The sequence below is a fragment of the Dromiciops gliroides genome, chromosome 5 (genome assembly GCF_019393635.1).
Source record: "Dromiciops gliroides isolate mDroGli1 chromosome 5, mDroGli1.pri, whole genome shotgun sequence".
NCBI classification, from domain to species: domain Eukaryota; kingdom Metazoa; phylum Chordata; class Mammalia; order Microbiotheria; family Microbiotheriidae; genus Dromiciops; species Dromiciops gliroides.
In genome coordinates, this window is record NC_057865.1 from 71827285 (window position 1) to 71844381 (window position 17097).

Below are 17097 nucleotides of genomic sequence, written 5' to 3' on the forward strand. Positions count from 1 at the left end.
CTTCAAACAGCTGGTGGGTCTCAATTTAATTCAGACGTCTTTAGGAGACTGTGTCTTGGGGCAAGATCTTTTATAATGGCCTGGCATGAGCTAGATTATATACACATACAAACACACATACACATACATATAGAGATATAGAGATAGATAGGTAGATGGAAGATAGATAGATTGGCTTCTAACCCAGTTTCCCCATGATCATTCCAAGTTTACTTGCTTAAAATTATATAGACCAAAAATAGACATTTCTACATTCAATGGCATCATTTTAAAAAAATATCCCACATATTGGGATATCACAATAATAATATTATCATGTTTCCATTTGGTTATATGATCAGCAGGGGTGACATCCATTAAATATTATTTGGTGAACATTAAAAGTATGAATATATATATATACATATATATATACACACACACACATATATACATATATATACACACACATATATATACATACATATACATATATATAAAAAACTCCCTTTTCAGGGAGAGCCAGTAGCTTATTACTAAAGCAAAGGCAAATTGGGACCATCCTTTGGGTCATAAATCTAGAGATCTCACTAGATTTTTGTTTTGTTTTGTATTGTTTGGGTTTGGTTTTTTGCTGCTAAATGACTCTGAGGACAACTATTGAAGTGGTAGTATACATAAACTCTAAGCTATTCTTTCCAGGAAACCATAGTGATACAGCCTCTCATCTTCTACTTGAAAAGTTCATTTTTTTGAACCCAAGTGAATACTTAGAAGATAAGAAAGGCAGCCTGGTATACTGGTAAGAACCTCAGTGTCAGAAGACCTGAACTGGAATCAGAGTTCTAACATTTTTTTTCCCCATGTGACGCTGGGAAACTTAAGAATCCACACACACACATAGTCTCAATTTTCTTATTTGTAAAATGAGGATCATCGCATCCATTTCTCCACTTCACAGGGTTGATGCAATGAATCATATGAGATATTGCATATTTACCATGTCAATAGTTCTCAGATTTAGAGAATATTATAAATTAGAAGATGAAGAGTCTATTCTCACTACAACTAAAATAATGTTACCTGTACTTTTAAACAGCTGCGTCTTATAATTCATACTATATGTAGGTCTTGCATGACAACAGAATTCAGGCTATTAAAACCTAGAGGATAAAATCCTCTAGGAGGTAACACAAAGTACTCCTAAATGCAATACTCACAACAGGAGCTTTGAAGTCACCCCAATGGACTAACATCTTAGGACATTTTGATGTTGGCTTATTGCCAGACTTTGGGGGAGGGGGAAGGGAGGAGATTCATGGGATTTCAAATAGATGAGGACACAATTGAGAGGGGTTGCATAGTCAGTAAAAATGATTATTTCTGTTAGAAGCTATCGTCTGTTTAATATAAATGAGATATTTAATGAAGTTCCGAATTGTAGACTTATCTCTCCCAGTTTGATAAGCACTGGGGAGATTTACTGCACTGAAGGGTCAACACAATTACAATTGGAGGCACGTCAAGCTGCAGGAGAATAATAAACTTGCAGTGCAAGTGAATTAGACTCAATAAGGTTTAGATTGTAAAAAGAGGATTTGTTTTGTTAGGTTTTTTTTTAATTGCAGATTACAAGTGGAAGCTTTGCTGAAAAGTAAATTAAACAATATTCAAGTCCTCTTATGTAAAAAAAAATCAAAGAAAAATTTAGGGAGAATTTTACTTCTAAGTTCCAAGATTCTAAGAAGAAATGAAAACAATTTATGAAACCAACATTCCCAGGACCTTTAAAGAACAACTACTCCCACGTATTGTAAATGGGTGCATACATTAAGGAGATTAGCAGCCCTGTGCAATACAAAAATTGATTTTCCCAGGAGACAGCAGCATAGACTCAAGTTTGTTAAACAAATGCATTACTCCAATGCATCTGGTAACTCAGTAATTTGACACTTTCTTGAGGCTGATAGCAAAGTTTCTTTATTTTAGAAGAACCTTACTGAAATAGACACAAGAAAAAAAAATAGCATCCACTGTCTCCATTTTAGAGAAAAAACTATTGCCCTCTTCTAACAGATATGCTTTGAAAAGAGAGCTAAGTACTTTAACATTTTCACAGGAAAGATTCCTTTCCCCATCATTTCTAATTAGCATCTCAAAAGGCAGATTTAAATGAAGACATCAATAGTCAACTGCATAAATATTTAACAAAAGATACAATTATCTTTTAATTTCTAAGAAAAATTGGTAGAGGGCCACACAGCTTTGTTTCAAACCTTTTGATGAATTTTGTTTAAAGATAATCTGAGCTAAAAAGAGAGACACATCAAGTTAGAGCAAATGCCAAAGTAAAACAGTCAGGAAAAGTGAGAAAATGTGATTTAACAAAAAGCACTTAAGTACTTTTCATTTTCCCCTGGGTTATTATTTTTTACAGGTGGTTTCATTAAATTTGTTATTAAACTTTATGAAGAGATAAAGAAGACCCACTGTAAACACAAACCCCTGCTAAGAGATAACGTGATGCCACCATTTTCTCCAAATCACCTTCTCTCGAGTCATAGTTGTTCCCAGCAATTCTGCAGGATGCAGTGGATGCAGATCTTGGAAAGAATAGTTTTTCCCCTTGGAAAATTACAGAGCTAGAATGGGGAGGGACCCTGGAGGCCATCTAATCCTCAAGTGACAGATGAGGAAACTAACACTGAATCATCAAACAAAGCAAAACAAACAAACAAACAAAAAACCAAGAGGCAGAAGGAAAATTCTCAAACAAAACTCTCTACTTCATGTCAGTTCTGTTCTACATACACTGTGCAAGGTACTTTGCTTCTCACTGGACACTTGGGAGTTGATATTTTTTCCTCCATGCTTTTTAATGGCAAATGACAATTTTATTAATGCTTCTGTAAAATGTCTCATGCTATTGGTTTTATTTTTTAAAGGAGTCAAAAGAAATTCATTACCATCCATTGATATTGTAATGGAACTTCTAATCTCTACTAAAATCCTGTAACAGAGAGAGCCTCCAATTCTGAGGATCAGCCATATCAGATGTAAGGAGGTTGTAGAAGGAAAGAAAAGGAGTTTTGTTTTAGCCATATTGAGTTGGAAGTACTACAGGAGATCTAGTTCAAAGTATCCAAAAGGTTGTTGGTGACAGGAGTGAAGAGAATGAGGTCAAAGACTGGAGATAAAAAACACATATTTGCTGAGCTCCCACTAAGTGCAAGGCACTGCTGTAAATGCTACTCAAAACATACATCCCACAGACAGGTAGTCAAGTCAACTCTATGAATGCATTACCTACGATCTTTTTGAATTGTGTGAAATCATTGTTGTTGTCATATCAAATTATTCTTTCTGCTTCTGACTCCATAGAAAAGTTCAACCTTAAAAGTGTCTAAATAATGCCTGCTGCCTCTAGGGTTGTAGCTTTCAAAAGCATACTGACAAAAATAAATTAATATTCACTTAAAAAGCCTAAATAAACATGACCCCCACATAAGGGCAGTATTTTTTTTTCCAGACTTGGACTACAACATGGAAAAAAATTGGAAAAAAGAATAAGCCCCAGAGGTACCTTGAGGTGTCTTCTGTAGCCAAGGTATCTTTTTTTTTTCCAGGGCAATGAGGATTAAGTGACTTGCCCAGGGTCACACAGCTAGTGTCAAGTGTCTGAGATGAGTATGATGGTATCTTAATGAAATACCACAAATGGGAAATGTATAACATCTAAGTGGACAATAATCAAAAGATAGAAAAAGTGATGCAATTTTAGATTACATGGCACTGGAGAACACAATAGGTGAGCAGATGTCTTTCTGCTTAAAGTTTTGCTTGATGTCAGTCTTCCCTGGTAGATTGAGCCAAGTTACCTCTGCCGATGCATCAGTCATCAGCATATCATTTCAACATATGGGTTGAACATCTTGTTTGAGGAAAGACTTCAGAGCTACATTTATATCATTATCAAAATGACTAAATTAAATGCTTTTTAAAAAAATTAACAAAGAAAAAACCAAGCAAGATTATATTTTTCTATACCTGTCCACTGAGTGATTGCCTTAAGAAGGCACTATGCCACAGAAAATGACTTACACAAATCTGCATTTTCCCTTTACATAATTTCATTAAGGATATCTGTGATATGTACCAAAATCATTTTCAGGATGAAGTGACAGAGATTATTTTTAAAATAGGAATTTAGGTTGGGAGTCACTGATTTTTTTTTAAAATCGTGTTTGAATACAAGTTTTGTCTGTGATATTTTCTTTGGAATCTCCTTCTTTAAAATATCTGGAAAATCAATTCCTGGGTGTCTTTAAAATTCTCTCACCTTTAGAAGAAATCTTTTTTTATGGATTTAGTTAATCCCAATTGTGCTTCTTCAGAAATAGTATGATACCCAATGAGAAAATAACTGAATTTAGAGACAAAGCAACTAAGAATAAATCCAAGACCTGCCACTTACTACTTCCTGTAAACTTGGGGAAAGTCACTATCTCCTTGGGCCTCTCAATTTCCTCACCTATAAAATGAAGAGGTTGGATTATATGACTTTTTTGGGGGGGAGGGGGCAGGGCAAGGATGGTTAAGTAACTTGCCCAGGGTCACATAAACTAGAAATTGTCAAGTGTCCAGATTTGAACTCAAGTCCTCTTGAATCCAGGGCCAGTGGTTTATCCACTGTGCCACCTAACTGCTCCCAGATTAGATGACTTCTAAGGTGCCTTACAATTCTAGATCAAGAATCCTGTAATCTTATGTTGTTGCTACTTCCTCACATAATGTATAACAATGAAAGTTGATGATGTCCAAATGTGATGATTCCACTGTCATCATTTATGAAAAGAAATCACAAAGGTGCCAGATTACCTTCATTTTATGGTTATTTTTAGTCATCCAGTTTCTTCTACATATGGGCTTGGATTAATTATACTTTGTACTATCATCTGGTTAAGATTCACATCAAATTCTTAGCAAGTTTGGCTTTTCCTCAAATATTGTTACTTTATTTTGTGAGGTGATACTGCTGGTGAAACAATGGTCTTTCATCATTCTTAATCTTAATGTTTCTTAAATGAGTTTATGTTCTCAACTAATGTTACCCTTGGCTGCTATGTCTTAAAACATTTAGTAAAAGGAATTAATATGACACTATCAATGCTGAAGTTTTATCTACATTTTAAAAAATTATTAAACTTCAATTAAATTTTATTTAACTAAATGTATAATTCATGCTACTCTTTTACATTTTCAATTAAACAAGACACCTGTATGGGGGTGGGGGGGGCGGCGGGGCGCGGTGGGAAGTAACATAATGAATGATACATGGTGATGAGCTGGGCATCTTTACCCATCTTAATTCAGAGGAAGAATAATTTTTCCTGCATGTATATATATATATATATATATACCCATTTGTACAATCCCACCATTTGAAGCCTTAAGAGGAGACAAATGTGATAGACATTATGCAAACCCACAGCAGTGTCATTCAAATGAAGACAATTCTAAGGAAAAGAAAATTCATTCCCTAGGGAACTTAGAAGTTGCCTTGTCTGAGTAGGTGGGGAAAGGCAGATTGCGGCTCCTCTCCATAATTCTACCTTCCAATTAAGAGTGGGCCCAACTAAAGGAGAGAATATTGAAAAGGGCAAGTTTCTAAGGAAGTTGATCTTCCTTCTCCACCTAGGACAGCAGTAGGAAAAAAGGTAAAAGAGCTAAACATAAACAAGAATTCTTCTCTTTCCCCATTAAAAATAATAAGATTAACTTTTAGTATATACTTTGGGGAGAAAGCACAGAATTATATAAAATACAAGAAAATGAAGGTGGAAATCAACCCACAAATAAACATACTTTTAATTGGCATGCTGTGGTAATTATTTTTTAAGTGACATCAACATTGTAATACAAATTATAAAAATTACATTCCAATGATTCTGGAATTGATTATTATAGACATCAGGTCAAAAGATTTATTTTTTAAATTTAATTAAGTCCCCCAACTAAGAGTTATAATGGAATGTTAGCCTAATTGAAATATTGGATGTCAAATGGCTCAATGAAATGCCTCTTCTTTTTACCTCATTGCATTTGTTTATTCTCCTTGCTACAATAAGCTGAATCATTCCTCGCTTGTTTCCCTCTGTAGACATGGACCTTCTGAGTGTTTCCATGGCATCTTGGTTTGTCTTGCCCAACAGGGATTCTCCATTTACTGCTATCAGTTGATCATTCACTCGAAGCCTTCCATCCTGGGAAGAAAAAGAGATAATGGTAATGCCTGTAAATAAGGAAGCAGTTGCTTTTATAATAGTTAAATACTGTTACAAAAAGAAGTTTGCCTTCAGTAAGAAAACAGAAACAAAAACACTTTTTTTTTAATCCTAATAGATTATGCTCAATTGAACTCTTGTATAATAACATCTAAGCAGTCATTGAAGATTGTGTCTATTCCAATCATTTATACATTTGTAAATCAAGTCATTAGCATAATCTGTTTTCTCAAATTGCATACTAATTTGAAGAACACAATATGATTATTTTCTTGCTTCCAGAGACCCCTATAGAGGGAAATATTTCAGTCGAACTAATATTTTAATCTGGAACAGCATAGTCTTTTCAAATGGAGCCATGAAAATTTTTCTCTGGAGAAATAGCACATGTTACTGAAACTTGGTTTGCAAGAGAATTAGAGCATCATTCAGGGTGTCTATCATCAGTCTATATAGATTTATGTAGCTACCATACTTCCCAGGATTTTTCACATTTACAACTTCAAGATAATTTTAACCAGATTTTGCTTGCAAAAGGACTATCTTCATCAGAATGTGTCATGGTTTGGGGTTCAGAAAATACGGTCAACATAGATATTAGTGGAAGAGACAGTATGATGCTGTGCTAGGTTTGGAGTCAGCAAGACCTGGTTTCAAGTCTAACCTGAATTTGATGCCAGACAAGTCACTTAATCTTTTTATGCCTCAGACAAATCCCTAGGATATCTCTCATATATATGAGATCTAGTTATCTTCCTTGATAGCATCAATACATAATCAATAAATCAACAAGCATCTATTAAATTTTTATCATGTATTAGGTACTATGCCAAACACTGGACAAAAGCCATAAAAGCTTCTCTTGCCTTCAGGAAGTTAATATTCTAATGGGAGAAACAGCATACCAATAATCAGGTGTATATTAGATATATAGAGAATAGATAGAAGATAATCTCAAAAGGGAAGAGAGAAACAATCAAGGGGGTCAGGACAAGCCTCCTGAAGTAGAGAAAATTGTAAAATCATCTTAAAAATAATTTCAATTAGGAGGGTAGAGTGTCGAGTGGAGATATTATGCTTACCTTGGAAGCTGCACCTCCATTAATAATGGACTTGACAAAGATCCCCAAATCTGCATGGTTCTCTTTTGACCGGTTCCCTTTAACACTGACTCCAAGTCCAGCAGATCCAGAGTCATTAAGGGGGACTTCGAATGTCAGAAATTCCCTGGTGCCATCAGGTGTAAGAACAAGATCTTCATCTTCTGCTTTCTATGAAGGGGAAAAAACATACATACAGAACACAACATTATTTTAAAATGTTTCTTTTCAGCCCCATTATCTTGTTTAGAGTCTGCTAACAAACAGTTCCTTAATTGCAATCTCCACAGTGTTTCCACAGAAGTTCCATGATAAGATCCACATTAATAATGTGCATACACTCTACCAGATGATTCCTGGAACCAGATGTTAATATTTATAAGTAATACTTGTTTCAATATTGAAACAAATCGGAACCAGATTATGAGAAAAACACCAAATATACTGGAAGCATTGAAGAACCTTTAATTCCTTAGTTGTGGACTCCTATGGTTTTTAAAAAATAATTTCTTCATCTGTTTATGCCTTTTAAACCACAGGAGGAAAACATAAACAGCAGGAATCAAGATAAATAAATATAATTACTCATTTGTCCCAATTCCCGTATTAGGAGCAAAAAGTGTTCTTAAATAACGGAATCAAGATGTTTTAGTCAAGATTTTCTAATGGCACATCTTTCTACTCTTGAATGCTAAAAGGCGGAGATCATTCATGGTTATCAAAGGACAAAAACAAAATGGAGAGTGAGGTATAGTGTGAACAACAGTAGATTTTGAACCCAAAGACTTCAGGACCCGTGCTTTATCCACTGTGCCACCTAGCCACCCCCTGTGCATCTCATTCTTAGAGCTGTTGTCAAGATGCAAGGGAAAAAAATGCACATAAATACGTGCTATTAATTCTATGGTGCCATTTCAACATGTTAAAGCATTATGTGATTTAACTTTTTCACATGTATGAGAATATAATGAAGACCAAACCCAAACTACATTAGATTTCTAGCAATATACTAAACTACATCCCCCAGTGCTTGTTATATTCATATAGTAAACATGAGGATAATTGAACAACCTATACTTGCAGGGTAGGAGTTAGGAAATTCATTGACAATGGATAACAGAAAAGGGGGAGAGAGTCAAAATAAGAGAGAGTCAGAAATAGACTTCAAATATACAAAGGTTGATCATGCAAAAGAAAAATTTCTGATTCCCATATTCACTGAGAAATTTAAAAAACAAAACAAGAAATAGACTATCCAGAAGAATGCAGAATATTGGGCTTTTATGGTAAGACTTTTCAGACAGCAAAGATCAAGGTTCAAACTTTGCCTCAAATACTTTGATTTTCAGGCAATATATAACTCTCTGATTCTCTGATAAAACAAGAATATATTTGTCATGTAACAGAGTGGAAGGAATACTGAGTTTGAATTCTATCTTCACCACTAATTAATTGTGTGACCTTGACCAGGTTGGCTTACTTATTAAAGCAAACTGTACTCAGCAAAAAAATTTTGGCGATGTCATGATCTTTGAGATCCTTTTCAACACTAAAATTCAATTATTCTCTTCTTGAAGTTTTAAAAATAAAATAGAAGTTCATCTGGCATGGTTTCAAATGGTCTTCAGCAGGGGAGAAAAGAGATGACTTCTATATGAACTAAGAAATCTTTCACCTTCTACAATTCTAATATATTGTGATTTTAAGATAAAATGTCCCTTAAATTAATATCCAGATTTAGGTTTCAATGACAGTTCTTTCTAATCCCAACCTCCCCTGACTAACTCCTAATTGTAAGCACAATATAACTCTCGGCCAAACTTCACTATTTTAGTTTCTGACTAAGAACTCTATGAGATTTTCACAGTAGCAAAAAATAAAGAATAAAATAGAAAAAACACAATTTGTTAAGGAGGTTAGCTATTCCAAACATCATACTTTCAACAGAAAATGAAAAGAAAAAAAGTTTAATTGAAAAAAGAACTTCCTTAGATTTAATTGTGTATAAAAGGAAAGTTCCATGTTAGATGAAATGGAGGGATCTGTTCATATATTAAGGCACAGGAATTAGGCCTATTATTTCATCAGGGTAGGGAACTCTAAGGGCAGCTAGGTGGCACAGTGGCTAGAATGCCAGCCATGGAGACAGGAGGACTTGAGTTCTAATGTGGCCTCAGACACTAGCTAGCTGTGGGACCCTGGGCAAGTCACTAAGCCCTATTGGTCTCAGTTTCCTCATCTGTAAAAATAAATTCCTCAATCTTAAGTTTTGGGTTTTTTTGACTGTTTTCTCTCACAACCTAGCTAATGTGGGAATGTTTTCCATGACTACTCATGTATAACTTATTTTGAAATGCTTGAGTTCTAGTGGGTGGGGGGTGGGAATGGAGGAGGAAGAGAAGTTGGAACAAAAAGTTTTAAAAAACTGATGTTAAAATTTTTTTTTACATATATTTTGGAAAATAAAATTCTATTCAGAAAAATAAGCTGGAGAAGGAATAGCAAACCACTTTAGTATCTGTGCCAAGAAAATCCCAAATGGGATCATGAAGAATTGGACATAACTGAAAACAACTAAACAACAATGATAACAACAGGGAATTCTAAGCTAAGAAAACAATGCAAGGGAACACCTTCTGTATAACTTCATTTTATCAGTTGTCTTCCTTGAGGGCAGGGACTATCTCTTTTTTCTTATTTGTATCCCCAGTGCATGGCATATAGCAAGTGCTTAATATATGTTTATTGAATTGAACTTTTAGTCTTCCAGATTTGTCAAGACCACAGAAAAATGGAGTGATTTGCCAAAGGTCACATAGCCAGTATGAGTCAAAGGTGTGACTTGAACCCAGGTCTTCCTGGTTCCAAGGATAGCTCTTCAGCTACTGCATCACATTGCTGCCATTAACATATTGTACAAGTAAATTACCATCAAACAACTAGATAAAACATAAATATTCATCAGAAGATATAGCCACTATGAAGCTTCAGAAATAAAAAAAATCAACTCACTTTGGAAACAATTAGAGAAAACACTTCTATTTAAAAGTGATTTCTTGAATTAAAGGTCATTTTAAATTACTTCAGCTAAATGAATGAAGCTACTCAAGCATGCAATTTGTAATAAAAATGGGATGGGTGATAAGGGGATTCTTCATCTCTTCCTTTAGGGCCTAGGTAATACACATTAAAGCCATCCCAATATTTTTATACTACAGAAATATGACATAAGTGAAGTACAAATACTTAAAGGCATAACTACGAATGTTTTCACTTATAACGACTGTAGGGTAGGACGAAGGGGAGAACAGGACTGCAGAAGACATAAATAGGTTTGGGTTGGAAGCTGGTAGAAGTCGGGGCCATGGACCCTCCCCAAGAGAAGGGCTTTGGTGCTCAAGGAAGATGAAGGTTTGTTGTTGTTGTTGTGTTTTTGTTTTTTGGGTTTTTTTGGTGGGGTAATGAAGGTTAAGTGACTTGCCCAGGGTCACACAGCTAGTAAGCGTCAAGTGTCTGAGGCCGGATTTGAACTCGGGTTCTCCTGAATCCAGGGCTGGTGCTTTATCCACTGTGCCACCTAGCTGCCCTGGAAGAAGGGTTTTGATAGACTAAGAGCTGCTCAAAGAGAGAAGCCTTCAAGGTCCCCACTGGCAGGGGAGGCCAGCAAATATTTATTACATGTCCTAGAGAAGGTATATATCTTTGTAACTTGTTCAAGTTGGGAAGAAATCTCAGGATCAAGGACGTTTTAACAAGGCAAAAGAGAATAATATTACTCTCCTAATTCCCTTATCCTCTGCTATGGTGTGATTCCCCAATTCTACTCATTCCAAGGATCTAGTTCCTCCCAGCCTAGTGAAAGTATAAGCAAAGAATGTCTGCAAGAAACAAGAAATACAGTTGCCAGATAAATGAGAAAAATACCCCATGCTTTTCTAGAAAGTGTACCCCTGAATGTTGGCATGAAGAGCAAGGGCCTGACATATTGTATATTGTCATCTATTATATTATCTATATTACTTTTATTTTATTTTATTTTTGCAGAGCAATGGGGGTTAAGTGACTTGCCCAGGGTTACACAGCTAGTAAGTGTCAAGTGTCTGAGGCCGGATTTGAACTCAGGTACTCCTGAATCCAGGGCCGGTGCTTTTTCCACTGCACCACCTAGCTGCCCCTATATTACTTTTAAATATGTTTAGTTCCATCATTCCAAAATAGAAAACTGACATAAACCCAGAACGATAGAAATGATGAGTAATTTAGGGCAATGTATTAAATTATGCTTTTTTCAAAACATTATTTTCAAAAGTAACTTCTTTAAATAATATTTGCACTGGCATCTTCACTGAAGGTCCCATATCAATTCTACTCAAAAAAAAAATGTAGAGAAAAGTTGGCAGAAATGTGAAATAAACTGTATTTTAAATGAAGTTAGGATAATTTCCTGACAAGCTCATTTATGAGTCAGCTTGAGAGAGGGTGAGATTAACTGTCCCTGAGTTTTATTTGTTCTAGAAATAGGACTTTTTTTCTTCTCAACATGGCTTGGCTTCATTATCATTTAAAAAATACTTAAAGGATAAACTACACTTCATATAAAATGTTTTTCATTATACATTCATTCAGGTCCTGGCACAGGTAACAAAAATCAACTCCTGTTTGATGGCTATATTTTTTTGTATCAAGTTATTAAGGAATTCCTCTCAAAAAAGGTTTGGACCAACCATTTTATTATGAATAACTCTAAATTCTCTGTACTGATGAATGAGTCCAGTGAGCACATGTAAATTCATCAGTGGTGCTACCCATTCTGATGCAGCTCAACATGAGTCTTCTTAGTTCTAAGATACTTATTTGAATGACAAGTATCTCCCTTAGTCTTCATTTTCACATCTTTACTTACTTGACAGGGATATTTTCAGAAAAAAAGAACACTGGATACTTTCAAATAGCATGGAAGTAGAAACTATTAATAATGCTAGGGCAATTTCATTCTAATTATGCTCAATACTTTTCTTAACTTTTCTTCTTCTACCTGGTATCTCAGCTAGGTGGTACAATGGATAGAACATGATAATTTGTAAAAAGACCTGAGTTTGAATTTTGCCTGAAGCATTTAATAGTGATTCAAAATCAAATCACTTAACCTTTCTCAGTTTCCCTTTCATTTTTTGTAAGGTAAGGGGGCTTAGACTTAGTGATCTCTAAGGTCTCTGCTCATTTTTTAATCTCATGGTTCTCTACAAGAATGCTGAAGATGCTCCCACTCCTATGCTCCTCCCTCAATGCTGCATCTCTTCCTTTTCCTTATTTCCTGCTCCAAGATCACTGTTACTCATCTATAAAATCTAGTGAGTGCAGAGAGAGGCCAAATGAAGTGTGTGTGTGTGTGTGTGTGTGTGTGTGTGTGTGTGTGTGTGTGTGTGTGTGTGTGTGTGGTGGGGGGTGGGGGGTGGGGAGGAGAAACTAATGGAGAAGAAGAAAGAGGAAGGAGAGTTAAGGAAGGAGCAGTGCTCAAGGATGGGGGAAGAAAAGAAGGAGTAAGGAAGGGAGGGAGGGAGAGACAGAACATACAAATCTAATTCAATAAGTAATCTGAAATATGTAAAGAATGACAGGATCATAACAGAATGCTGACTTTGTTAGTGCTTATAAATATAACAGTAATTTAGTAATTTTAAAAAATAGCTGGAGGTGACGAAATGTTGTTAGCATATAAGGATCATTTTACAAATTCTGAGAGGGAAAAATGCAAAAAAGAACTGGGGAGGGGCACAGATGGTAGAGGATACCAATATCCCCATAGGCATCAAAAGACAAGAAGCATTTAGCACAAAGAAATCACTTATTGATTGACTGACTGACCAACCCATAGGCTTACTTTCTCACCTTTGTAAAATCTTAATGAGAATGATCTACATACATATCAAGGGTATCCTTGATGATAACATGTGAAAGGAATCCACAAACAATGCTCAACAGCCAACCACATCTTTCTAGTCAAATTATAGGCTCAGCCTATAATATATATAAGATGCTTATTGTTTATTATTTAAATTAAAAAATAAAAAAACTTTGACATGAGGGCACAAAATCCAGCCTTAAATTCTCTTCAGCAAAGAGCCTCCCATGCAAATGTTATATTCATATGAAATGTTTTGATAAATGCAACAACAGAGAAATTTTTTTCATTTACCATCACATTAATATTAAGTGAAGTAGATATATATCAATAGTACTCCCCCCACCAAATATTGTAATGGTAGATGTATGCATAATAATATGATTTATAATAATATAGAAACATCTACCATTAAAATGAATGGAGGGGGTGAGGAATACTGAAGCAAAATTACAGAATCTTTCCGTGTATATGATTTAGCATATTTCAGTGTTCATAACATGTTTAGTATTCTGCAGTATACACCTGTATCTGATTCCTATGTGTCTAGGGGGCAAGAACTATGAAGCATGCATTTTAATTGGGATGATAACTAGAAAGAAAAAACTCTTTTATTCCTGGAAAATCAAAATGGTTTGGAAGAAGGAAAGGCACAGAAAAGACAATGAATTCATTTTAATTTTCAATGAAAACTTAAAGAAAACCTGTCCCCACCATGTTGTTTCTAGGTTAAGTATCTTAATTTCCCCCATATGTTAGATAAACACTAATGAATCTTATTTGTACATATATGCTGAGGTTCATTATTCTTATTAGCTAAGCTAATATGTCACATCTGGCAATAATTAAGCTCTTTTACAACTCAAATAACAGCTGCTAAATAATAGAAACAAAATCTAAATATTTTTAGAAAATTTGGTTGGCTTTTGTTTTAATCCTGGTATAATTGGAAATCTTTTGTATGTTGGATGCAGATTAAATATGTGTCCGTCCCCCCCCTCCAATTACTAAAGGAGAAAAGTGGAATTATTTCATTTCTAGTGATATTCCTTATTTTAAGACTTTTATTTAAAATAGCTACCCTTACAATGACAAAAGTAAATGCTTTCTTAAACTAATTTTCTATAATGATATAAATGCTATGGGAATTTTGCATTAAAAAGTACAATAGAATCCATTTTTATTAAGAATAAAAAATGTTAATATGCTTTTGTGTTAGCAAGAATAAATACTTCCACATGGATTCTTAATTATCTACATAAGGATTGATATATGCTACCTATCTACAGCAATAGTTTATCTAGATCAGAAAACTAAGCTTCTGTCCACTAGAGTTAACAATAAGAAAGCTTCTAACTGACTCAGAATCATTATTTATAGTCTGATCAAACATCCACAAATTTCATAAACAACTTTTTGATTATTTTGATTATGCTTTCCTTGAACAAATAAAGATTACAAACAATTCAAATTAGGATAAACTCGAATCTAAGATTTTTCCTGTTTCATAACTTTACTAAAATAAAATGTGTTCTGTTAAATAATTTTAAGTATTATGGAACTAAAGAAGAATTTTTAAAGGGTGGATGGCATTTACTCTATGAGAATCTCTCAAAGCCCAATACAAGAACAAATGTCAATAATTACCAGCTTAGATTCAGAAATTTATTTACTTCCTTGGATTTTTCCTTCATTTTAAGAAGGTACCCAACTGATCAACTATATGACCTTGGTCTGTGACATGGTCGGGCCTGTTTGGCATGCTATTTTTCTCAGAGACATCATTCAGTTCTCATAGGCTCATTAGATCTTGCTTAAAATGTCCTATAATTCCTTCTAACTATGGCAAAGTCATCTAATTTTAGTAAAAAAGAAATAGTTGTTGCCACTTGGAGAGGGGGTCATTTCCCACACAATAAGTAGGTGGTGGTGCTTTAATTTGTTTTAAAGCAGACAAGCTCTCAAGCCAAAGAAAGTGGTCCCTCATACTTATTCCTTCTTCATTGTGGGAAGAAAGACAAAGCTATTCCAATAAACCAATTTTGTATGTAATTTTGGAAATGCTTCACAATGTCTCTCACTCATTTGCCTAGAAGCTATTCACCATTTGGGGGGAAAAGATTTAACCATCATTAAATCGGTCTTCTTTGTAAACTACATAATAAATCTATGAAATACAATGAGATATGGATAGAAAAAAAAACTTCAAATATGATTACTAAAGGTAATTTAGAAAGAAGTTCAACCCATATATCTTCACAAGATCACTACATTTGACAAAAAGAAAGAAAGAAAGAAAGAAATTCTTACTGTTTCTTTGGGAATTTGCATCTGGCTTGGTTCTGCATTCTAGAAGAATCAAAGAAAAATATAAATTTAGTATGACTAATACTATTTTCAACATCTTTTACCATAAAGATACAATTCTTTGGTTTTTTGTTTTTGTTTTTCTTTTTTTGCGGGGGTAATGAGGCAACGACTTGCCCAGGGTCACAGCTAGTGATTGTCAAGTGTCTGAGGCCAGATTTAAACTCAGGTTCTCCAGAATCTAGGGCCAGTGCTTTATCTAGACACAACTCTTTAAAATATAAAATTTATTTCTGAAATGAGTCTTTGAAAATTTAAGAAGTTTCCAAATTTATGGTAAACAATATTGTTTACCATAAATTTGGAAACTTCTTAAATTTGCACTCAATATTTGCACTTAAATATGCACTCAATAAACATGAAAGAAGTACGGGTCTAAATTTAAAAAAACATAAATATTACCATTATGTGGTTTAAAAATATATAACTTTTTTGGAATCAGAAAGAAAAGCATCATTTACATTTTTCTCAAAAGCTAAAATCCATGATAATATTAAAGTATGAACAGGATTACCTAATTGTGCCACCAACTTAGATTGAATGCTACTACTGTGTTTTTTAAACAATCTTAAACTACGCAAATATATAAAAAGGGGGCAGGTAGGTGGCACAGTAGATAAAGCACCAGCCCTGGATTCAGGAGAACCTGAGTTCAAATCTGGCCTCAGACATTTCACACTTACTAGCTGGGTGACTTTGGGCAAGTCACTTAACTCTCATTGCCCCCCAAGAAACATATATACATACATATGAATATGAATATGAAGGATATTAATGACAAAAAAGGAGCTTTGGGGCATATATGGAACTACAAGATTGTCTTAAATCAATGTCATTATTTTGTTATGTCATAAAACATTTCACTTTTTCAATGTATCTGGAATTCTTGTAATTAAATGTAAGTCATCTTAGAAAAACAGATGTACTTACACAAAGTAAAGAAGAACAAAATGAGCAAAATCAAGGGAAAGTTGTATACTGTAACAGCAATATTGTTTTAAGAATGACTTTGAGTGAATAAGTAATTTTGATTACTACCAAGACCCAAATTAGCTAAAAAGAAGATATGAAGGAAGATGCTACCTGCATCCAGAGAAAGAATTGATAAATAGACGTATGTGTGATGATAAAAAAAATATGAGACATAGTTTCTGGGTAATTTGAACATTTGATTAATAAGGCCAGTTATTAATAAAAGGAGGTCTTTGGCCATCTCTCTCAAGCCAGAAACCCTTCCTGGTGGTCAGGACTTGGTTCATATACTCTTTCCTCTCCAGGAGGTCCATCACATAGCACTTAAATCCAGCAGGTTGGCATCATTCAAATCTAACTGTTTGACATGATTGAAGGTAGGCTATATTAAAATCAAGTCCAGGAGTGACGTCAGAGAAAGAATTTAAGACCCCCACTAAAACTGATCAGGGCAAAATTCTTTCCATCTGGGTGTGGTTTGATCACGAGTAAG

At 34.5% G+C, this 17097-nt stretch overlaps 1 protein-coding gene across 14 annotated transcripts in view; it reads right to left on the minus strand.

Moving 5' to 3' along the window:
• The window catches only part of PARD3 (par-3 family cell polarity regulator), a 741470-nt gene that overhangs the window by 270709 nt on the left and 453664 nt on the right, over positions 1 to 17097 (minus strand). For all 14 annotated transcript variants that reach the window (XM_043965636.1, XM_043965637.1, XM_043965630.1 and 11 more), the window contains 3 exons: positions 15576 to 15614; positions 7346 to 7534; positions 6072 to 6242 (listed from right to left, as the gene is read on the minus strand). In XM_043965636.1, coding sequence (XP_043821571.1) covers positions 6072 to 6242; positions 7346 to 7534; positions 15576 to 15614 — 399 coding nt within the window. The remainder of the gene's footprint in view (positions 1 to 6071; positions 6243 to 7345; positions 7535 to 15575; positions 15615 to 17097) is intronic.